Consider the following 25,455-nt stretch of genomic DNA (forward strand, 5'->3'; position numbering starts at 1 on the left):
TGTCAAACAACCCGAAACCGCCCAGATCGAAATACACACACAATCGGGGGGACAACAAAGACGGAAACGGCAACGAAAATCCTGCGCAAGGACCGCAACGCACACCGTTCGAATTCTCCAACGCAACTGTCAAACATCCCGAAACCGCCCGGATCGAAATACACACACAATCGGGGGGACAACAAAAACGGAAACGGCAACGAAAATCCTGCGCGAGGACCGCGACGCACACCGTTCAAATTCTCCAACGCAACTGTCAAACAACCCGAAACCGCCCGGATCGAAATACACACACAATCGGGGGGACAACAAAGACGGAAACGGCAACGAAAATCCTGCGCGAGGACCGCGACGCACACCGTTCAAATTCTCCAACGCAACTGTCAAACATCCCGAAACCGCCCGGATCGAAATAAACGCACACCCCCGACGCACACCGTTCAAATTCTCCAACGCAACTCCCAGCTGCGTGTAAAAGGCCTGGGTGTAAAATAAACTTTGCATTATTTTATGAAATTATGTGTAATATTACACCCTGAAATATGTAGTCCATCAGTATGGGAAACCTACTTAACCGAAATGTCAAGCTCATATATGCGTTTATCCTTACAGCTATTCATCGGTCTGATGGCCGAGTGGGCTAAGGCGCCAGTCCTTACTGTTGGTGCTGGGTTTGAATCCCGTCGGTTGCAACTTTTTTTTTGTGTTTGCAAAAGTTGTACATGCAGTGTGTAATATTAAGTGTTTATTTTGACGAAGGTGATGTGCATGCTTTTGCATGCGATTTTACCATCGGATTTTTTGCTGTGTATATATAGTATCTGTTCCCAGTTGCTTCAAAAATTAATATTATCAGAAATAATTCTGATAATCTGATTAATTATATATAAATTTGTTAATTTTTTTCAGAGCATTTAAAAAAAACAGTTTCACAAATTTAAGAAAATGTATACTTCAACTTGAATTTCGGGAATTCCCGGGAAACGGGGAATATTTTTTTCGGGAAATCTCGGGAATTCCCGGGACGGGAAATTGGACGCTCTAAGCGGGAACTATGATATAACGATTGAGCTTACATTTATTTGGCATACATTTTATTCAAAATTTAATACTCTAAACTCTGATTTGACTTCGAACCTTGGATATGGTTACCTTCGACATTTTGTTTCCTTGTTTTTGGCCCTTCAAAATAAATAATATTATTAGATTAATATTAATATTACTATAAAACTGAAATAAATAAATAAAAATAATTATTCGGACAAAGTTGTCTCGATAAATCAGGGGGCAAAAAAAATGTTCAATGGAAATTAAATCAACTGAAATCACTTTAGAACGCATTCCCCTGCGTGTATAATCATTTTTGGCATGGGTGCAGCATGGATAATTAAAAAATCATTTGAATTTAGTTGAATTTTCGATGTACAAAACCGCAAAAAGTTTTTTATTTGTAAAACTGAGTTTTTTATTCGTAAATATTCATTGAAATGTTGAAATGCTGGGTGTGAATTACTTTCTTTTGTAACCTGAAAAAATATAATCGGTTCAAACGGCGGAGAGAGTTATGGTTAATGAAAAAAAGGTATAAGGCCAAACTAAAACATACAGTATGTAAAAAAGGATTTATTCCCCTTGAGCACTATGCACATTTTGTAACGAAACATGTAAACAATTTAAAATTTTACAGAAACCTAGTACTACGTTTTGTTCAGAAACTCATGCCAAACATTTTGCCACAAAAAGCTCATGAAAAGATGATTTATATAAAAAATTATATAACAAATACTATTACAAAAATAAAAAGAAAGGTGTTTGTACACCTTTCGAAAAATTAACATAAATAAAGTCATTTGTTTACAAATCAACATAAATCCAGTCTCCCAACTCCAAATAGGCATCCTTGACTGATTAAAAAATTAATTGTGATTGAATATAAAGTTTACTAAATTCTTCTAAAAGTTTATATAACTCTGGAAATTTTGGAGTGGGTATAACACCGTTTTAGGGGTCTTTGTAACGATAGAATAGATTTTCGTAGGAATTTCGTACCAACCCGGAATTACCTCGTCGAAAAATCCGCCGGCATCCGAACCGGTCCACGATTCACAAGTCAACCTGTGTGGCATCGGAAAGAGCATGAAATTTCCGATCTTTTGATACCCAGACATCTAGGCTTTCTATAAAACCCACGTTTTTAAATACCTGAGCAAATTGTAAGTTTAATCCGCGAGAACAAAAATTACGAAAGTCCATACATTTTTGGCAGATTGCTCAAACGAAACCATAACAACGTTTTTACCTAGGTATTTAAAAACATGGGTTTTATAGAAAACCTAGATGTCTGCCTCCTCCATTTAAATAAATCTATAATCATTTGAATTCGCTTGAAAATTAAAATACATTGAAATTATCAAGTTTTTTTTAACCCGCTAAGATTTGTTCATATTTGAGGCGTGCAAACATTCACAAAAAACTGTTATTTATGGTTTAAAATTTCTAATTCATGAACTCACATTTGCATAGTTTTTAAGTGTCTTTTGATGGCATATAAATATGCATTTTCAACTCGTCGTTTTTGGAAGATTGCAATATTAAAATTACACTACACTTTTTACCAAAAAAAAAAAAAAAATTCTGCTATAAAATTAATGTTCATCCAGAATTGGGCATCGGCATACGAAAGGATAAAGATGAGCAGTTCTCTAGGATTTCGGTCATTCGATTTTTTTTTGTATTTTTTAATCCGACTGAAACTTTTTTGGTGCCTTCGGTATGCCCAAAGAAGCCATTTTGCATCATTAGTTTGTCCATATAATTTTCCATACAAATTTCGCAGCTGTCCATATAAAAATGATGTATGAAAATTCAAAAATCTGTATCTTTTGAAGGAATTTTTTGATCGATTTGGTGTCTTCGGCAAAGTTGTAGGTATGGATACGGACTACACTGGAAAAAAATGATACACGGTAAAAAAAATTTGGTGATTTTTTTATTTAACTTTTTATCACTAAAATTTGATTTGCAAAAAAACACTATTTTTATTTTTTTTTTAATTTTTTGATATGTTTTAGAGAACATAAAATGCCAACTTTTCAGAAATTTCCAGGTTGTGCAAAAAATCATTGGCCGAGTTATGAATTTTTTAATCAATACTGATTTTTTCAAAAAATCGAAATATTGGTCAAATTTCAAACATTCAATATTATTATTGTTAGTCTTGATTTGAAAATTTTGAAAATAATGTTTTCGAAAAGATCAGAAAATTTCACAAATGTTTCATATATTAACATTGAAAATCGGACCATTAGTTGCTGAGATATCGACATTAAAAAATGGTGGGCTGTTTGGGTGAGACTTAGAAAACATCAATTTTCTTGTTTTTAAACCTTTGCATTGCAATATCTCAGCAACTAAAGGTCGTATCAACAAAGTCCTTAGAAGCAAAATATAGAGAATTTTCTCAGCATTTCAAAAATATTTTTTCCAAAAGTGTGCAAACATGTGCACTAATTTGAAAAAATGAAAAACTGCGACTATTTTCAAAAAAGTCACCTAAACATGGATTTAACTTGAAAACGGTGCACTTTATCAAAATTTTACTGAAGTACTTTTCGATTGCAAAATTGATTTTACATCGAAAAATGAAGTTGAAATTTTTTTGCGACCAATATTTCGATTTTTTGAAAAAATTAGTATTGATTAAAAAAATCATAACTCGGTCAATGATTTTTTGCACAACCTGGAAATTTCTGAAAAGTTGGCACTTTATGTCCTCTAAAACATATCAAAAAATAAAAAAAATTTAAAATAGTGTTTTTTTGCAAATCAAATTTTAGTGATAAAAAGTTAAATAAAAAATCACCAATTTTTTTTTACCGTGTATCATTTTTTTCCAGTGTAGTCCGTATCCATACCTACAACTTTGCCGAAGACACCAAATCGATCAAAAAATTCCTTCAAAAGATACAGATTTTTGAATATCCATACATCATTTTTGTATGGACAGCTGCGAAATTTGTATGGAAAATTATATGGACAAACTAATGATGCAAAATGGCTTCTTTGGGCATACCGAAGGCACCAAAAAAGTTTCAGTCGGATTAAAGAATACAAAAATTAAAATTGAAGAAAAAAGACCGATTTCGTAGAGAATTGCTCAGATGTAATACAATGGTACTGTGAATGGACGAAAGGGATAAATCCCAAAATCAACGAGAGTACTTAACTCGTGGGTTCATTTTCCAAAAAGTTCACCCTTAAAAAAAGTGTCGTGACCGAGTCTCGAACCCAAGACCTTCGGCATATCGAAACGCGCCTTTGCCGTATCGGCCACCATGATTCGGTGAATAATTGGCGGTCATTTGTCCATATAAGTCACTCAATGGGATGAACTGTTTCAATGAACGATTAAACACGATTCGTATACTCTCGCAAAATAGAACTTTCATCTCGTTGCTTTTCGGAAGAACTATCCGTTTGGTCTTTAGCTTTGGGTGTATGTAGTATTATATTTTTGAACTACCCATGGGAACGGTGATTTGTTGCAGACTGGATTTCGTCATGTATACGTAGTGTATTGGATACCCCATTATGTTATTCGAAATGTAACAACCAAAACGATAAATATGTCATAACTCTTTTGAAAAGAACTGGTCATTAGCGAATCGACCTTCTTCGAGTAGTTGTATTATTTAATCTCGGCTTTTCAAAATTAACACAATCTATGATTTAAAAAGTAATTATATTGCTTTTCATGGTTAGTTTGCATAATTTATCCTGTTTTTCATCAGCATAAATCAACTGCCAGTCTTTTTTTCAAACACATTCAAATTTATTAGTTATCAATGCTACCATTCGGTCAAAACATAGCATTGATCGGATGAACGACAACGGATATGTTTGATTTGACATGGCTCAGTCAGTTCTAAACGAACCGGCAACCTCGGCCGACGTTTCGGCCTTCAATCCATCTTGCTTCAATCACCACGCTATCGGGTGCTATCGATTTCGGCTTCTTTCAAGTTTTTTTTTCGATAGCTCTTAATTAGCTTTGTAGTTTGCAAAAAGTGCACTCGGTGCGCACCTTAGAGCCTGGTTGGAATAAAGAAGGAGGCAAAATAAATAAGTGCGCTGTTATCGCGGATTGAACAGACACTTTCGTTGATGCTCGTTTATGGCGGCTATTTTGCACTTGAGTTGCCGGGAAGATTTATTGATAATGTTCGCTATTTTTGCGCAATGTTTTTTTTCTGTCTTATTTATGCTCCAACTCAATTTCCGAAGGTATTAGAAAAAAGTAGTAATACAAAATGTGTATAAATTGACAGTTTACCCCACCCCCGTTACAAGGAGTCTGTTGTGTGCGGATCAGCTATGGCTGTACACATTCGCTCTGCATCGATTCCGTGGCTGGCTCGAGTGGATGTGATGGGCGCCCCGTAAAGCTCTCTAGTTGTTTGCTTCCAACTTCACCTGAATGCCGTTTGCCGTTTATGTTGCACGTCAAAACTATCAATTCCGGCATACATTTTCCTCGTGGCCCACATTTTCAATTCATAAATAAACTACACAATCGACTAGGACTAGGAGTATCCTTCCACCCCCACCCCCTCTCTCTCTCTCTCTTATTTAGCTATTTGTAAGGCAAAACTATCGGGCTGTGAGTATGCTCTTGAAATGGGTTCGCTTCAATGCACATACATACACACACAAAAAAATGGAAACCGAAACGACAACAACAACAACACCGGCAACATGGGATTGGTCCTTTTGACGGCCTCCTCCGGCTATGTTAGGAGGACGTGAAGGCCGCGCCTCGCCGCCCTTTCGATGATTATGCTTTTTCTTTGTAATGCTACACGTGGCTGGTTGTGTGGGATGGTGGCAGTAAATGTAACGTGCATCTTCAAGTGGACACTCGTTAGCTGGATTTTGGATGTACAGAGTGTGTTGCTTTTCTACTGAATTTTTAGCGTCTTCTTTACATTTCTCGTTTCTTGCCATCTAAGAACCCGCTTGAAATACTTCAAAGTAAGAGCATGATAAAAAATCACCCCAAATTTGCGATAGACATACACTCTAATGGCAAACATCGTAAATCCTGATGATGCACGATCGATGCTGAGCCCGACTCAATACACATTTCTCAATGAAGTACCCCCCAAGAGATACGAGTTGGCCGCGGCGCCCGAGTCTCTTCAAACATTCTCTACCTAGGTCTATGGGATGGTCTGCGGAAAACCCCGGTGTCGTTCGGCTAATGTCTGTATGTGTGTTTGTACGCTACTGTACATGACCCGAGCTGGTGGCAGATTTTTGGCATCGTGAATTTGAAATGAAGAAAGCAGCAGCAGCAGCAGCACATCCGCATCAACATTGTGCGGTCCTGCCTCCTTATGTCGGGTTTGGCCGCGACAGGACCAACCTGTGCTAGTGGTGGCATCTGAGTAGACACCAGGTAGGCCAAAGCCGCAGCACTCGTAGACGGTGAGTGATGAGCTTCTGGCTGGTGTTGCTGCCTTCACGTCCGTCGCTTTTACAGCATAGATTACAGGAATTTATGGACAGGTTGGTGCAGCCGGTGGAGCAGTAGATCCGCGAGAAATAGTCGTGTGGGGCGGTCGATTTATGGGAGAGGTAGAGCACCCTTTAATTGGTTCATGTGAGTCGCTGTTACTGGGAGCGTAAAAGTTCAACATGTACCGGATGTACCTTTCTTTCGAAGATTCTGAAAAATGTTTTGTCCTTAAATCTTAGTTAAATGCAAATATATTTTTTGCAATTCCGTCGTGAAACTACTTACTTTTTCCTGTCATTCTTGAACGACGAAATAGCCTACTTTTCTGTACCAAAAATAACAGAATCGAATAGCAACACTTTTCAAAATAAATGCTGAAAAGTTCTACTTTTCAGCACTGAAATGGGTGCTGAAAAGTTGAACTTTTCAGCACTTGTTTCGAAAAGTAACACTTTTCAACATTTTTTTGATTTAAACGATTTATTGACAAAATACATGAAAATTCGACTTAAAATTTCACTCAATGGGTGTTTTTCGAAATTGCAAAAAATGTTGTATGGAACTCGTTGCAAAACTTGATTTTTCAGCACTCGTCGTATTTATCCAACTCGGTGAACCTCGTTGGATAAATGTACGACTCGTGCTGAAAAAATCCTCTTTTTGCAACTTGTTGCATAAACTACTATTTGATAATTGTATAATAAATTCATTTGATCTAAATGAGATAAAATTGATTTGTTTTAAATCCAGATAAAACCAAGCAATAAAACCAAATGTCACTAAACTTACGACATCGCGCCAACTTTATGATGGGTGACACATCAGTGTAGGGATCACAGCCAATAGAAAACTGATACACAAAATCAACCGAATAGATAAACAAGATTAGATCGGGTATCATCGATATGCGGAACAACGCAACCAGTACAACTTCTTCGCCATCAAGAAGCAAAAGGATAGATTTCAGGCGACAAAAAATGCTCTTTTGGTTTCCGTGGATTAAAAGAGGAGTGGAAGGGGTGTGTCCCTTTCCTTCGGTCAAGTCGCGTTCCGGGTCATATTTCCGTTGGTTAGTGGTGAAGAACTGCTAGTTGATTCCTTTTTTTACATTGACGGGAAAAAATAACCCTCTATTGCCCTAATGTTTTCTTTTTGGTTTGTTTCCCTCGAAGGTCATAGAAGATCATTTTGAGCAACTAAATACTAGTTTTCATAGTGTTCTGACGAACCTACGATCCCATCTCGTCTTCAGGCGTGGTTGGGTTTCACAAGGTTTGTTTTTAAACTTTGTATGCTGAGCAATTCTCTGAGATTTTGGTCATTTGATTTTTTTGTACTTTTTAATCAGGCTGAAACTTTGTTGGTGCCTTTGGTATGCCCAAAGAAGCGATTTTGCATAATTAGTTTGTTCATATAATTTTCCATACAAATTTGGCAGCAGTCCATACAAAAATGATGTATGAAAATTCGAAAATTTGTAACTTTTGAAGGAATTTTTGATCGATTTGGTGTCTTCGGCAAAGTTGTAGGTATGGATAAGGACTACACTGAAAAAAATGATACACGGTAAATAAAATTTGGTTATTTTAATTCATCTTTTTGTCAGTAAAACTTGATTTGCAAAAAAAAACACAATAGAGGGACATTAAATCCCAACTTTTCTGAAATTTACAGGTTGTGCTAAAAATCTTTGACCGAGTTATGAATTTTGGAATCAATACTGATTTTTTTTCAAAAAATCGAAATATTTGCCACAAAAAAGACGTAATATTGAATGTTTTGCCCATTTGAAATGTTAGTCTTGATTTAATTTTTTTGAAAATATTGGTTTCTAAAAGATCGGAAAATTTCATGAATGTTTCATATTTTAACATTGTAAATCGGACCATTAGTTACTGAGATATCGACGATAGAAAATTTCCTGTTTTTAAACCTTTGCATTAGCGTAAATTTTCATGTTTTTAAACCCTTGCATTAACGTAAGTTTTTCTGTTTTTAAACCTTTGCGTGACAATATCTCAGCAACTAAAGGTCGCATCAACAAAAATCAAAAAAGCAAAATATAGAGAATTTTCTCAGCTTTTCAAAAATATGTTTTCCAAAGGTGGGCAAACATGTGCACCAATTTAAAAAATGAAAAACTGCGACTATTGTCCAAAAAGCTAAGCTAATTCTCATCATTTTGCCGTTTTCCGCTATTAAATCAACAATTTCAGATGTATCAACCATGAAGAGTTGCTTGCTCACTTTGATTTAAGCTATTTATTATTTGGAACGTTCAAAAACACTTTATTCAACCTTTATTTCATGATCAAAGTGCTGATAGGCCGATAATAGAAATAGGCTGAGGAAGGGTATAGTTCCCCTACTTTTTGATTTCAAATTTGATTTTACATCGAAAAATGAAGTTGAAAAAATTTTGGCGACCAATATTTCGATTTTTTTTTTTTTGAAAAAATCAGTATTGATTCAAAAATTTATAGCTTGTTCAAATATTTTTTGCACAGCCTGGAAATTTCTGAAAATTTGGCATTTGATGTACCCTAAAACATATCCAAAATATTGTTTTTTGTGAATAATAATTTGTAAAATATTGTTTTTTTTTTGTAAATCAAGTTTTAGTGACAAAAATTTAAATAAAAATCATCATTTTTTTTACAGTGTATCATTTTTTTCAGTGACTACACTGAAAAAAAGGATACACGGTATAAAAATTGATGATTTTTAGTTAATTTTTTGTCACTAAAACTTGATTTTCAAAAAAAAAAAAACAATATTTTATCCATACCTACAACTTTTCCGAAGTCACCAAATCGATCAAAAATACCTTCAAAAGATACAGATTTTTGAATTTTCATGCCTTATTTTTGTATGGACAGCTGCCAAATTTGTATGGAAAATTTTATGGACATACTAATGATTCTTCTTTGGGCATACCAAAAGCACCATATAAGTTTCAGCCGGATTGAAAAATACAAATACTAAAATTAAAAAAAAAGATCGATTTCGTAGAGAACTGCTCAGGTACATTTCCCAATATACACAATTTATTTATAATAACATTTTGACTTGCGTGTCAAATTAATGCTGATTTGGTCAAATCAGTGTTGAGATATCGTGGCACCCGTTTGTTTATTTAAACTATATCTTGGCAATGGTGCATCAAAATGTCCTCATATTCATTTTATAAATAGTTGAAAACGTATATAGTCCGATTATCCAAAGCCTGAATCATCCAAAGTTTCGATTATCCATAGCTCGATTATCCGAAGGTTTTTATGGGACTTCGAATAATCAAATCATGAACAAAATAAAATAAAACATTTTTTTTCTAGAAACTTTGTTCTAAGGGGTAACTTTTGTCTCTGATCACGAATCCGAGGTCCTTTTTTATGTCTCGAAACGGAGGGGCGGTACGACCCATAAATTTTTTGAACATGCAAAAAAAACATGTTTTTCAATAGTTTGCAACCTGAAAAGGTGATGAGATGGAAATTTGGTGTCAAAGGGATTGTTAGGTAAAATCAGACGCCTAATTTGATGACGTACTCAAAATTCCCAAAAAACGTTATTTTCATCGAAAAAAAATATAAAAAATCTTTTAAAAACTCTGCCATTTTCAGTCACTTAACAGTAAAAATGTTTGGGTCATGTCATTTTATGGGAATTTTCATGTACTCTGCAAATCTACGTTAACCCAGAAGGATCATTTTTTTAATTTAGAAAAAAATTATTTATTTTAAAATTCGTGTTTGCAGGTTTGTTTTTTTAGAGTTTAGCAATGTTGTTATATACAAACATAGGGGGTTTGCTTATAACCATCACAAGTTATCGCGATTTTACGGAAAAAAAGTTGAAAACATGTTCAAAATGGAAAAATGGAAGGGGTCGTACCGCCCCTCCGTCTCGAGATATCAAAAAACGGACCTCAGATTCATGACCAGGGTCAAAAGCTATCCATTCGGACAAAGTTTCATGCACATCGAAGAGGGGTCGCGACAACTTTTACCAATTTCGTGTAAGTTGGCGGAGAATTACCCATTGTGAATAATCATGATTTTCTGACAATATTGAACAAAGAAAACGAAGAATAAAATAAAAATATAATAATATTGAAAAAAAAATCAAGACTTTTTTTTTGTAAAAATATTTATTTGTCTTTGTTTGTATAAAACTAGTTACATTTCATTAACCTGATTGCATATTTAGATGCTTTGCAAACAACACTTCAGTGCCTCTATATCTACCTGATTGTTGGTTTTATCCACAAAAATAATATAATTTATAAAGAGTTTTAGTATTTTAAATTTTACAATATTAGGTAATTTTAAATCTGGGAAACGTAAACTTTCAAAAGAGAAAGTGGTACTGTGCAGTCTGGCTACTTCTGTTTGCAAGACTGTCCAAGCAGCAGTTACTCGTGAACAACTAACAAACCGGTGTGCTAAGTCTTCATCTTCAAGACTTAATTTGAAAAAGGCACAATTTTGCATTATAAACCAAATATTGATGAAGTCACGTTGAATAAGTTATCACTGTGAAACGATTGTTTGGCAACACTTTGGTTACAACTATCATGAAATGGAATGACATCTATCCAATCTTGGCACTCGTTATTTTTTCTAGGAAAGCAAAAAACGTCCATCTCCAGCACACTAATCAATTGGAAAACCACAACCCCCGCCAAACCAATGCCAACTTTGGTTACGGGGTTACGATTCCAATGCCATGCTCCCAATAATGCAGAAAGTAATAATTGATAGTTGCATCTGGTTGATGATGGCGATACTTTTTGCCTTCCTCACCTAAATGAGGAAAGGCTTTAAAATCACTCGAAAAATTAACTTCTTTATTCAACCTCCTAGACCCACCTTCACGTATACCTTTCGACTCAGAATCAAATTCTGAACAAATATCTGCGCGTGTGTCTGGATGTGAGTCCGTGCACCGAAAAATATGCACACAATTATGTCCGGACTGGCTGAACCGATTTGGACCGTTTTGGTCTCATTCGATTTGTCTTGAGGTCCCACAAGACCCTAGTTAATATTATGAAGTTTAGAAAAGTATTTCAAAAGTTATGCTAAAAAACGATTTTAGCTAAACTTTGGAAGATTGTAAAAAGGGTGGTTTTTGTAAGAAACCCCTGCATGCTATATATTGTTAGAAAGGTATTTGAAAGACCTTTCCAATGCGTTTAAAAGATTGAAAATCTGACCACCCCATCCACAGTTATAAGCAGTTAAGTGTTATTTATGCACTTTTGGAGGCCGGATCTCAAATATTTTGATGAAAACGTTGTCCGGATCTATCATGCAACCCATCGTTGAATAGGTAATAAGACCTAATAAGACCCTATCAAAAGTTATGAGCACTTAACTGTTCATTATCCACCTTTTTGAAGCCGAATCTCTGAAATTTTGATGAAAATTATGTCCTTATCAATCGTGCGACCCATCGTTGGATGTGTAATCAAACGACCTTTCCAATGAGTGCAATCGGATGAAAATCTGATAACCCTATCAAGAGTATATTAATGTGAGGAAGGCACCAACCACCTTAAGGTGGATTAAGCAATGATTTTTAAATTAAGTGCTTATTAGTTTGCAGCATTAAAAGCATCACTATTTTGATTGCGTTAGTGAGTGTGATAGTTTGTGAGTGGCCGACAGCGAAATTATGATCAAGTATAGTTAGTATCAGACTTGGATTATGTTGATACAGCTTAACTCAGGGCCGAGTGTAAAGTACTGTTAGCCCTCTTGCTACTATATTAACGAAAATGGCCGAAAACCTGGCGGCAAATTCCTAGGTCATTCTCATTAGGCATTGTCCGGCTTCGCCTAAACAAAGTTAGAATCGGGTCCTCGACCTATTTTTAAACTTCCTATACCGTTATGCAAAACAGGAATCATCACGTATTTATCGATTATTGCAAAGTATGCGAATTCTGATAGTTTAATTTTGGATTATTCGCACCCAATTTCCTGAAAATCCTGTAGTCATACTTTCAGCAGCTTACCCAAACATCCCATTTTTGTCATTTTCTTTTTAATTCAAAATTCCCCTGCTTCGAAACAATGTGAAATTTCATTTTGAAATAAGTGTCATTCACTTTATAGCTATTTTGCGTGTCGCGGTCACTGAAATCAATTAGCGACTTTCCACAATTGCTTAAGCGTTCGCTAAGTACCATAAATTTTCCGGTCCATATAGCCTTCTGTCAAGGGAACGGGAAATGTATTGCCCCGAGGCTCCCTCAACCACTTCCATTAATCACCTGTTGTTGCAAGTGCTGATTAGTTGACAGAAAAAGAAGCAGCAGCAGAAGCAGAGCTGGAGAAAAAAAAAACAATACATACCACTTCTGCTCGTTATTCACCTCTATTCGCCCATAAGTTGCTAAAGGAGACCAAGTCTCGGCGAGTTGGCCGTTTTTGTTGTTGTTGTTGTTTTTGCTTCACGACACAAAAAAGTGTGGAAGCCGGCAACGACGACGGTGGCAAACGGTTGACACATCCTTCGAATGCTGCCGACCGCCATTATGGCACGAATAAGGAAAGCAAGCTGTTTCCGGCGTTTCTTGGGTGTCGGGTTGTGTCGCCGAATGCAACAACAATCAGCAGTGCAAGCAGTGTTCTTTGCTGTGTTGAAGAAATGTGACGCGGAAACTTTATGCCAATCGGTGGAAAATTTAAATGACTATTAATTTATTTTAACATGCTAGGGGAAATCTACCCATTTTAATCCTAATAAGCGGTCGTGTTTGAATGATGCTGGATAATCTAGAGTCTCCCTTGAATTTTACTAAAACCAAGTACACCAACGAGTAGAGCAAGTTTTTGTGAACATTTCTGTTTATTTTCACTTTCACTAAAAGTTATTCTATTTCTTTACCAAGCATTTACCAAAAAAAAAATTCCCAAGGGTATTCTAATCGAGGCGAATGCATTGGGCCACGCCCATTTTTCTAATATCGGCTTAGTTCTTTTTTCTTCCAACACTCTGTCGAGTGTTGCCATTTGCGCTGACAGTTCAAACGAACACTCACGAAAAGTGGCATTTATAGGGAAAGTTTCCTGGCATCGCTGGCTGTGCTGCTGGTGGTGTTGAGGGCCAGCCTTTGTTCTTTTTTGCCTTCGTCTCTCGCTCGGTTTTCTTCAGCCTTCGATTGGAATGCAAAGTGAAAATTGAAACGTCAAACGACTTGGCGCGTTTGTTTTTTTGATGGCGCTTGCTAATTTATTACATTCTTCGGGATTATTCTTCAAGTGAGAGCCTTACTAATGATCAAAAGAACATGTTGCCGGTAGTTGGAAGCAATTTCATATCTTAAGCGCCGTGGAAAAGTAAGCGAAAGTGAAAAGTTAATTTTGGCGATATTCATTAAGCGTTTGAGGGATTCTCGTGTGTGTCACTGTGTGTGCCAACAAAATGATGAGAAGTGGTCTCGCAAAATACAAATTATGATCAAAAGTGCATTAAATGTGATCTTTTTGGCCAGTAAGTGGCATAAATTTGCGTGCTTACTCGAGGCGGTGCTGTTGCTGGTAAGTTTATAGCCCAAATAGTATTTTTGGAGCTTTAATCGAGCATCAAACTCTCCATATGACGAAGATAGGTGTTTGATTGGAAAGGGTAGATTTCCCCTAGCTGGCATAATCGCATGCAGTTCAACCTGACAATTTCTGGTTGGGTGTAGTAGGCATTTCTTTTTTTTGTTCTTACAGTTGACCACAAAGTGTAGTCGTGTCTTGGACATTTGTGGGAACACGATGTACTCAAGGTTCTCAATCACTGGATTACATTAAGCACTCGAATTTCACTTACATGAGCTCGCTGAACTCAAGGTTGATGTTACAAAACACAAATAAAATGATTCTATTCTCCGTTGTTTCTTTGAATTTCTGTTAATCGCAACTTCTCTGATCGAGGCTTCGGATAATTGAGTTTGGACTGTATAAGCTATATTAATCATTAATTTTTCCGTAAAAGTCTCCCAACAAATATGGGGCGTTCCATACTGAACTGCTATGAAAATATTGGAAATCCTGTATCTCGAGAAAGAGTTATAATGTTGGGGACATTAACGTTTTACTACAAAAAAAAACTACATGCCAACTTTAACCAAAAGTCTATTAAGGACGACGGACGAATATCAAATATCAAGAAAATAACTTAGTTGGAATAGAAAAATGTAACCTTAAATTAAATTTCAAATAATTCTAGGCTACATTTGTTTTTTGTTGTTTTCGTAGTTTTCGATATGGTTTTCCTATATTTATAATTGTTTAGTCACATAAAAACTGCAGAACATTATGCTGTATTTAGTAAAACGAATAATTCTATGTTACAACTACTCTTTAAAAGTCCTTTCAAGTGCTCAAATTTTGAATTATGGCAAAATGACTTATATCTCGTGTACATTAAATGCTAAAAATGTGTTGTATTCGACATACTTTAATGAAATTTTGTCCTCTGAGCAACTCTCTACGAAATCGGCCATCTTCGATCATTTTTATTTTTTGTATTTTTTTTATTTGGCTCAAACTTTGTGGGGGCCTTCTCTATGACCAAAGAAGCTTTTTTGTGTCATTGGTTACAAGTCTCATACAAGTCTCTAAACAATTTTGGCTGCTTTCCATACAAAAATGGGACGTAAACATTCAATCAGCTGTAACCTTTTGATTTTTTTTAAAGTTTGGTGTCTTCAACAATGTTGTAGGTTATGATTTGAACTATTAAGAAAAAATACTCCCTGGGCCTTGTAAAGTCAAGGGGCATGATTTGATCTTAGTGCATTAGTTAAAATTTGGGTATATATTCTTTTTTGTAAGCACTATGGACTAGAGCGTCCAATTTCCCGGGGTAACAAAATTCCCGGGAAACGGGAAATATTCAACAAATTTCCCGGGAATTCCCGGGAAATTTTAAATTTATCAAAAATTGTTCTGAACCGGGTTCTGATTGATATTTTGCACTTTTTTTGTAAATTTGCAACAAAAATGGTCCAAATAAGTATAAGGATCAATTGATACCTTGACTGCTTGTAAAAAAAATATAACTTCATGAAAATACATAAATTTTCTAAATTAATATGCTGTCTTTCCATTTGTACAAAATATCAAACAAGTATTTTCTTTTAGGAAGTATTATTTTTTAAATCACAGTGTGTGGACAGTGAACAAAATGAACCCATGCTACAAAACCACAAAATTGCTTCCAATTGTGTCTCTGTGACTGTGATTGTTAAGTCTAAACTAAAAAATAACTTAGAAAATATGATTTTTATGACAAATATTTTTTTTCAGGAAAAAATCTTACTGAAAATCTTTTTAAAAATCTGCCTTTTCACTTGAAATACCATTTTTATGCAATCACAAGTTTTCAAATATTTTGAGCGAGTTTCTGAAATATGTTCATTTTTTTGTGTTGTTGGTACCTGATTACACGAAGTAGTTTTTTAATGATTTTTTGTATGATTCAGCCTAAGAAATGACTCCGATAAAAAGAATTTTCATAGTCAAAAAAAGTAGTTAAAAAGTATCATATTAATACCTGTTACGCCCCTGTAACATAATTGAAAATTCGGAAATTATCTGAGCAAATGGGTTTTAGTGATCACCGAAATTCTCAATTTTGATCTTGGCGGGAAGGGATACTATATTTTCAAATGATATAACATCATTTTATAACATTCGTTTAAAAACGTACCAAAAATATAAGAGTATATTTTCATTCCAAAAATCATAATTTGTGTTACCCAACAAAAAAACAAGATTTATTTCTAGTTATAAATGCTTCAGAAATTAACACCATCTAAAAAAACCATGTCTTGAAAATTTCAGACAAACTGATAAGTTCAATATAAACAGTAAATTGAATTGAACAAAATAAATTATAGTTCTTTAACAATTTTTTATTCAAATTTAAAAAATGTGCCAAAAAGTTAAAAAAAATCTATACTTTTGCTTGAATTTCGGGAATTCCCGGGAAATTTACAAATTTCCCGGGAAACGGGAAATATTTTTTTTTTTCGGGAAATCCCTGGAATTCCCGGGAATTTTTTTCCCGGGACGGGAAATTGGACGCTCTACTATGGACACCACTTCATGCTACGAGAACTCGCTTTGTCGCAGCCCCAGGGCTTAAGCATTGACCGATAAGCTGTCTTCGTGAACTAGGTAGTTCTCCGATAGTGAAAATATCACAATTGCACAAGACACCGCTGCTTCTGTGACTTTTTCACTATCACAATGTGGGATTTAGGTCGGGACTTCAGGATAGTACAATTGATTTGTTGCTTAGCATTAGCATTTAAAATAAAACTGTATCCTTTCCATATCTATTCGGTGTTAAAGTTAGTTGCAATTGTTAAGTAAGAGTAATGCTGTCAATAAACTTTGATTGATGTAGAATACTAGAAATTCTTTTATGTCAAACTGTCCATATAGTCTCAATCATTCAATAATGTAATGATATCGGACAAAATTCGTTGATCTGTTGAACTAACGGTTTTCGGATTATGGTTGTATCGACCATTGTTACAAATCGACGAACTACGGATCTTTTGACGTAAATGGTCATCATTTTCAAATCGCGATTTCTATCCTATATGTATATCAGTTCATATTTTTTTATTGTTTTTGATAGAAGCATTACTACAACAGTTAAAGGAATGAATGAACATTAAGTTTAGAGGATTTTAGATTAAAGTTTAGATTTTCAATCCAAAGTAGTTAGCAAATGAATATTTGGACTTAAATGAATAGTTGAATAAGTTGGACTTATGAATAACACACAACTGTGCATTTATTCTAGAGTCAGATCCATACAGCGTCAGTGTTTATTTGATCGAAGTGTACTAATTCATTGGCAGATCTAATTCTAGTTGTAATGTACGACAAGACTACTGACGGACGTGACAGGACGAGGGCCCAGTTTAGAGGTTTCAACATCAACGATGTGCGGCTGGACCACCCTCCAAAAAAAAAAAACTATTAAGAAAAAATACTCATTTTTAAATAACTTTTTATCACAAAATCTAAATTTTGCAAAAATATATCCCCTTCGATTTTTTTTTGTATTGTTGTATTGTTTCAGAAGTCAAAAAGTGCCAACTTTTAAGCTATAGTGCATGACGAAAAAATCGCAAAAAAATCCATTTTCAACAAATTTTTGATCCAAAAAAGGCATTGAAAAGAAGAACTCTTAAAATTTTAGAAAATTTTAGGGTTGGAAGTTTAAATTGTGTGACTTTGACAATATTTTGAAAAATGTCATTTTTTTAGGGGTCGTTTTTGACTGTGTTTTTTTACTAACATTTCCTATATTTTAAGTAAAAAAAGAATGCAGTATTGTTGTAGTGTCCCAAACTATGCCTCTACGCATTTTTTTACAATTTATATGATAATGGTGCCTTTCTTTTTTCGAAAATTTAAAAAAACACGCAAAAAATTTAAAAAGTGACTGAAAAAACATTTAAAAAAAATAGAAAGGCAAAATATAATGATAGGAGGTGGTAGAATAAGTCAAATACTACCAAAAAAAAAACAAACACAAGCTAAACAAGATAAATGCAAATTAAAATACTAAAAATAAAACAAGAATAACATAAAACAAGAGTAGTAAAGAGGAACAAAAGTTGCTCAAAATGACTGAACACGGGACAAATAAAAACGTTCGAAAAAAATTTGGCCAGTAGAGGGTTAAGTGCACCGGTTTTGAGTTATAGGAGAGTTTTTGAGATATCTTGGAAACCATTGATCAGATTTGCAATGATAACCCTCTAAGGCTCATGGCTAGTCCAGAGAATCACTCATTTTTAACTTTAAAATAAAAAATCTAATAGTATAGCAAATAGAAAGAAATGAAAATTTACTCTAAAAAATAGATTCTCAAGCATTAACCATTAGTCCTCACTTATTGATCACATTTTCTATGAAAAAATTAACATTTCGTTGAATGTTCTTATATGTTTGTTATTTTATAAACATTTTCATTGTTTTAAAATTTCATCTAACTTTTCAAAAAGGCAAGATATTACATTTTCAAGTCTTCTTCAACATTTTCAAACATAGATCTAGGGGTTTTTTTTCTAAAAAAAAACCCTAAAAGAGCACTCAGCTAAAAAAATCTAAACGTAGAAATATGTACCCTCCCTGCAAAGGCTCATGAATTGATCTCAGTTGAAAGGTTCTGCAAATCTCTGAATTGCAAATGTTACATTCTGGAGCAGAACTGCTAAATTCTAATAAAAACACAAATTGAATTGAATTGAATTGAATTAAACATTTTCAAATTGTATAAATTTTCCCTAAATTTTCCTAACCATAATCAACATCTTTGCTGAAGGCACGAAATCGATAAGAAAAATTCTTGTGTAGAAATAGCTGTTCTAATATAATATTATTTTCATGACACATTTGTATGGATAACCTCAGCTGTTCTCATGCTCACACTCAAACAAATCAGGATTAAAAAATATTCCCATTAATATATCATTTTGAATGAAAACCCTTTAACAGTTGTATAATTTTTTTTTCGTACATTTTTCCATACCATTTGCAAATGAGCCACATCAATTTTTATTCCAATTTCTTGGGATATTTTTGGAAAAAAAGTACGCTGCAGTTCTTCTTTCCGAATCTTTTGTATCGATTCGTCAAAGTCTTATGTCTCCGCCACGCTCGCTGTCAATTGCAGGTTGTAAAGTTAATGTCTATAAAAGTGTAACAAGCGTACTTACACCCTTGAAACAATCCACAAACACGATTGCATGTCGAACGGGGGTAAAAATTTGCATTTCTACAATTTCCCCCTGCCGAGTTGTGTTGGGTTGTATCGTTTTAAAGCCTTCAAATATACGGTCAACTTGTACGGTAAAGGTACTTCGTATATCCCTCATACAATACTCGCACAAATTGGCGCGAAGTAATGCACTCTGAATGTTTTGTGTTGTTGGGTATCCAGTTTACGCGGTGCATCTTATTGCACTGGCAAATTGACTTCCCTAAACATGACTGGATCGATGTTTGCTGTGAAGGAAGTTGTTCATACCTTGGCATTGCTCAGCCAGTTATCTTCCTCTTCAGTTGGATGATTTGATATTCAGCGCACTTCAGCAGTCGAGCGGATGTATGTGGTGGGCGAATGTTTACATTAAACTTATATTGCGTTACTAATTAACACATTAACAAAATGAAAGTGACTAGTGGCTGCCACTCTTGGGGCTGCTGCTGGCACCCTCTTTAGTGTGGTGTGCTAGTGCTATATTGCATTTTCCATGCGATAAATTTCGCTTTCTGTATTCATACGGTGCTTCTTCTTCAAGTTTTTTTTGTTGCGGTAAATTGCATACTGTTAACGATGTTCACTGGCCAAGTTAACAGCGCCAAACACACTTCCAACATTACTGATAACAGGCTGGGCGAAACACTGTGAAAACATGATCGACTGACGACGATCACCTTTCGGAGGGGAGATCTTCAGGGTGATAATGACTAGTTGTCACGTTTTCATCACACTTAAAGCATAATTGTTTTTTTATTTACTTAGGCTATCGAAGCGTTCATTAAATTTCTACATATCATGTTATAATAACTTGTTTACTTTCAAAATCATCCTCTAATTAATTTATCTTCCTATCTTCTCCTTACAGTTTTACACACGTCAGCTAGTTTAGCGTTAAATGAAAGCTGGGACCCAGACGTACGGTAAGTTGACGCAATGTTCATAGATCGTTCAAATATTTTCGTAATCAAGCTTGATTTCCTAATAGAAACGCCTCACGATTAGTATACAAATTATTGAAAATCTTCAAAAACAATATCTCAACTATTCATTCCAAATAGAACAGAGACTTCTGTAAACCATTGCCGTGAAAATAAAATTCATCAATTTTAGAACAGCAGACTGAATAGATTTCCTGATCGATTTTGTGTCTTCAGCAAGTTTGTAGGCACTTGCAAGGACCTTTCAGAAAAAAATAGTTACACTCAAAAAAAAACTATTTCCATACTCATATTGGTGCAAACAAAAAAAATAATAGGGTAAAATAATCATTTTTTGATGTGAAAACATGCCATCTTTTGAGCTATGGGTTAAGTTAGTCCAAATTCTTTTGGCAGTGTTGCCGATTTAAAAAAAAAATAATGATTTTTAAAATGAAATGCAAGTGCAATCGAAATTTATTTTACAGAAATTTAAATATCGTGAACCGTTTTAAAGTTATAGCCACCACATAAAGTTTTTTACCTGAAGAAGTCATGTTTCAGCTTGACCACCTGTATAAATATATTTTATGATTAGATTTGAAAATTGTGTATGAATTTACCGGAAAGACATTGAAGTTGTGACTGAGCAATTCCAGCCCAAAACAGCAATTTTTTAGGTACTTTTTTCTCGACCCTCTCCGATTTCAATGAAACTTTGTAGACATGTTATCCTAGGCCTATAAAAGCCATTTTTGTGTTTATGGAGCTAGTTACACTCGATAATGACATTTGAGAAGGGTTTTAAATAGTTTTGTGTTTCGTAATTTAAATATTGCTGTATCTCGAAGCCGTTGCATCGTATCAAAAAGTGGTCAAAGACAAACTTGTACGAAATTTGACGGGCTTTCCGAAAAAAATACACCGAAAGAAAAAAACACTCCACTTTTATGAGATTTTTTTAATTTTTAAGTTTAAAAGTCAAATTTGAAGGTGAGCCCACGATTTTTTTCGTTCAAAATTGAAAATAGCCTAAGATGTTACAAAAAGACTCACGAAAAATGCAGGATGGAGCAGCTCACCAAAAAAATACAAAAATCATTTACTGAAAGTGTTTTTTTGAAAAGTGCTCTAAACGTCAAAATTTTCAAAAACCGAACACGAGAGTCGATTCTCCAGACAATTTTACATAAAAGTCTCCATATTGACCATTGTCCTAAGTCCAATCCTTGTGAAGTTACAGCGGTTTTAAAAATAAAAATGTTGAAAAAATAGGGTTTTTGATGGTTTTTGGCAATTTCTATATGACAGACTTGATTTTTCAGTCTCGAAAATATTTTTACCGGAAAGCTCGTCCAATTTCCTATAAGTTTGTCTTTGGCCCCATTTCAATTGGATGCATGGGCTTGCAGATATAAGCTAATTTACTATCCAGGTTACTACACTACACTGAAAAAATATTATGTTTTCAGTCATGAGCAATGTAATTAGCTTATATCTGTAAGCCCATACATCCAATTGAAATGTGGTCAAACACAAACTTATGGGAAATTTGACGAGCTTTCCGTTAAACATATTTTTTCGAGACTGAAAAATCAAGTCTGTCATATAGAAATTGCCAAAAACCATAAAGAAACCCTATTTTTTCAACATTTTTATTTTTAAAACCGCTGTAACTTCACAAGGATTGGACTTAGGACAATGGTTAATATTGAGACTTTTATGTAAAATTGTCTGGAGAATCGACTCTCGTGTTCGGTTTTTGAAAATTTTGACGTTTAGAGCACTTTTGAAAAAAAAAACAGTTTCAGTAAATGATTTTTGTGTTTTTTAAGGTGAGTTGCTCCATCCTGCATTTTTCGTGAGTCTTTTTGTAATATTTTAGGCTATTTTCACAAAAATTTTGAACGAAAAAAAAAACTTTTTGATACGATGCAACGGCTTCGAGATACAGCAATATTTAAATTACGAAACATAAAAATATTTAAATGTATCTGGCTCCATATACACAAAAATTGCTTTTATAGGCCTAGGATAACATGCCTAATAAGTTTCATTGAAATCGGAGAGGGTCGAGTACAAAAATTGCATGAAGTGCAGACGTTTTTTATGTAAAAAAAATAAATAAATAAATTAATCAAAGTACAATTCAAACTTGCGTGCTCTCGTTTTTGTTTGTTCAAGGTCAAACATTAACCCTCTACAACCCAACCCCGCCTTTAAACGGGCTTCGATTTGAAAAATCGCCTAAAATCCTATGCCTATACGCTGTTTTTTACAATTTAAATGATAATGGTGCCATTTTATAGCAGAAAATGTGAAAAACAAGCAAAACATTGAAAAAGTGAGTGTAAAAACATGAAAACTTTAGATAGGCGAACTGTAAAGACGGGAGGTGGTAGAATAGGCCAACTACTACCAAAAACAAACACAAACTAAACAAGATAAATGTAAATTAAAATACTAAAATTGAAACAAGATAAACATTAGGGTGGGTACGGATTTTGAAATGTTCTCAGCTCAAGTTCTGGTGTGGTTCCCCTTATAGGGCATACCCATAGGGACTCTCACGCCAAATTTCAGCTCATTTGGTTGAAAACTGGCTTGTCTCAAGCGAGTTCAAGTATACATGGAAATTACTATGGGAAATTTTGAATTTTCGTTCATTCCCTCCTACAGGCCTGGGGAAAACATGTAGAAAATTCTAGGATGGCCAGAAATGAGCGGAATCGTCTGGAGAACAACTTTCCCTAAGAGACTAGGTCGATTCGTTCAACCCCCATCGAGCTCAACGGCAATACATCCGGGATTTTCGGAACCAACGATTTTCCCCAGAAAAGCATCAAATTTTCCTTAGCATGCTATGAATGCCTGATGAACACCGCGACGCCACATGTCAAACAGCTACCATGCTTGTAAACTTGAACCATCTTGAGACAAGCCAGTTTTCAGCCAAATGAGCTGAAATTTGGCGTGAGAGTCCCTATGGGTATGCCCTACAAGGGAAACCACACCAGAACTTGATCTGAGAACTTTTCAAAATCCGTACCCACCCTAATAAACATACTATAGTTTTTCGTTGAACAAAAGTTGCTCAAAACGACTTCCTAAACAAAGGAAAAATAAAAAAAATCGAAAAAAAAATGAGCATCAGAGGGTTAAATCGCGTTTTTCTCGGAACGTCAAAATGTGACGTACGACAAGTTAGCCTGACGGTTCGATAGTTTAAGATACTGAAATGTCCGTAACAAAAATCTGGGTGCAAAAGCTCTGGTTAATGTACACCGTTAAAACGGTATACGCACTTCGGAAGGAACCGGTCAAGAAAAAAATCAAATGGGCACCAGCGGCAGCGAAAGCAAGCCACAGAGGGTGAAGCCCCAAGAAATCGTTCCATCTCCTTTGTTCTGTTGTTCGTAAAGCCATTTCTCGATCACTTTTCTTGGGAGGTGCGTATTGGCCCAAAGCATTTATTTGTAATTTAATAGGCATTTAACATCTCAATTTTGACTAAAATTGGGTCGCAGAACTCGAATTTTATGTTAAAAGCAAGAAAATAAAAAAATACGTTTTTTTTTTTTTGTCAAACATTCGAAAGCATCCAGAAATATGCTGATTTAAACATTTTCAACATTTTTCTCTTCATCAGCCAGGCAACATTAAATTAATCTCAAAAATGAATCATTGAAAAGTGATTAGTTAAGCATGTTTTCAGTAAAAGTTCTTTATTTTACCGTTTTCAATTTATTGGCCAACAACTCTGACGTAGATTTAAATGTGCAGCTGTAACTAAATTCCTTTTCTTCCAGGGACGACATGGAAATGATGCTAAACAAGATTGTGCCGGAAGGACTACCGTACCGACATTCCTGCGAAGGTCCGGACGATATGGTGAGTGCGACTCGGATCGTATGGCTTACTCTCTATCTCTCTAACTTTCAACTCACCCTTTTTCAGCCCGCCCACGTGAAAGCGTGCTTTCTCGGCAGCTCACTGACAATCCCGATCACCGACGGCAAACTGTCGCTCGGCACGTGGCAGGGGGTGTGGTTGTGCGAACACCGTGACCACGCCGGCTCCCGCAAGCTGGTGATAACGCTGTCCGGCTGCCCCCGGGACTCGGCCCGGAGTCCCCTCTCGCCGGTCTCGCCAATCGCGTCCACGTCCAGTTAGGGACGGCCACGCTCTGCCCGCGATAGTCGGTAATCGTGGGTTAGAGCGGTACGCACACACAGACACACAAACAAACACACACACACACTGCGGTCTCTGCTACTGTTGTTGTAAGTTTCATATACTACTAGTAAGAGTCATCAAAACAAGGGTTAGCAACGACGACGAAGTCGTGCGAATTAAAAAAAAACGAGGACTCGGATGAAAAACCTATACATAATTATGTTAATTATAAAGTAACATGGACAACAACACACGCAGAAATAATCAATGGAGAAAATTGAAAGCAGATTTTAATAGCCAGAAAGAAATGTGGAGGGAGACGAAAAAGCAGAGTACATACTACTAATAAAGCTAACGATTCATTTAGACACACACACACACACGAAACGCGAAAGCTGAAGAGAACATCAAAAGCAGAATATTTAATTTACAATTTATATGAGACAAAAATAGTACATAGATATAACAAAACATAGAAACCGCTAAACAAATTTCGTATAAAACGCAATGAAAATAGCATTTAAGATGTCTACTTGAAGGTTAATAAGCAAAAGCAAAAACCAGAAAACGTCTCGGAATGAACTATTTTTTACCCAATAGTAGAAACAGCAAACCAACTTGTTTTTATTTTAATGCCACAATCGAACTACCAGAACTCAAACCTAGAACAATTAAACAAAACAAGAGAATAGCAAAGAAACCAAAACTACGGTTAGTTGTAGGAATATGTGATGTTTTACCTTCTTTTTACATTATTTTCACAACGGAAGTTTTTTTTAGTTTGAACCGCCCCCTCCGCAAACAGTTAGAGCTAATAGGCTGAACAAAACGTGAAACACGAATGCACAAAACGCAACATATAGAAGAAATAAAAAAAGAAAGATTAAATTAAACGTAATAGAATTAACAAAAAATGAAAAACATCAAAGCCATAAGTCCGCGAGCGTTTTCGGCGCTAGAAAAGATTCAATTTTTTCATCATCACCTATCACACTACTCTATCTATCCGTAACTGCGCTTTCGACGTGTGTTAAAAGTACAACCTCACAG

General features: G+C 35.2%; 1 protein-coding gene across 1 annotated transcript in view; it reads left to right on the forward strand.

Moving 5' to 3' along the window:
• The window catches only part of LOC6031364 (UPF0047 protein YjbQ), a 98,975-nt gene extending 73,656 nt beyond the window's left edge, over positions 1-25,319 (forward strand). The window contains exons 3-5 of the mRNA XM_038251900.1: positions 20,178-20,232; positions 24,039-24,120; positions 24,187-25,319. Of these exons, the coding sequence (XP_038107828.1) occupies positions 20,178-20,232; positions 24,039-24,120; positions 24,187-24,402 (353 nt within the window). The 3' untranslated portion in view covers positions 24,403-25,319. The remainder of the gene's footprint in view (positions 1-20,177; positions 20,233-24,038; positions 24,121-24,186) is intronic.
• The last annotated feature ends 136 nt before the right edge of the window (positions 25,320-25,455 follow it).

Source organism: Culex quinquefasciatus, chromosome 2, assembly GCF_015732765.1.
Source record: "Culex quinquefasciatus strain JHB chromosome 2, VPISU_Cqui_1.0_pri_paternal, whole genome shotgun sequence".
Classification (NCBI taxonomy): Eukaryota; Metazoa; Arthropoda; class Insecta; order Diptera; family Culicidae; genus Culex; species Culex quinquefasciatus.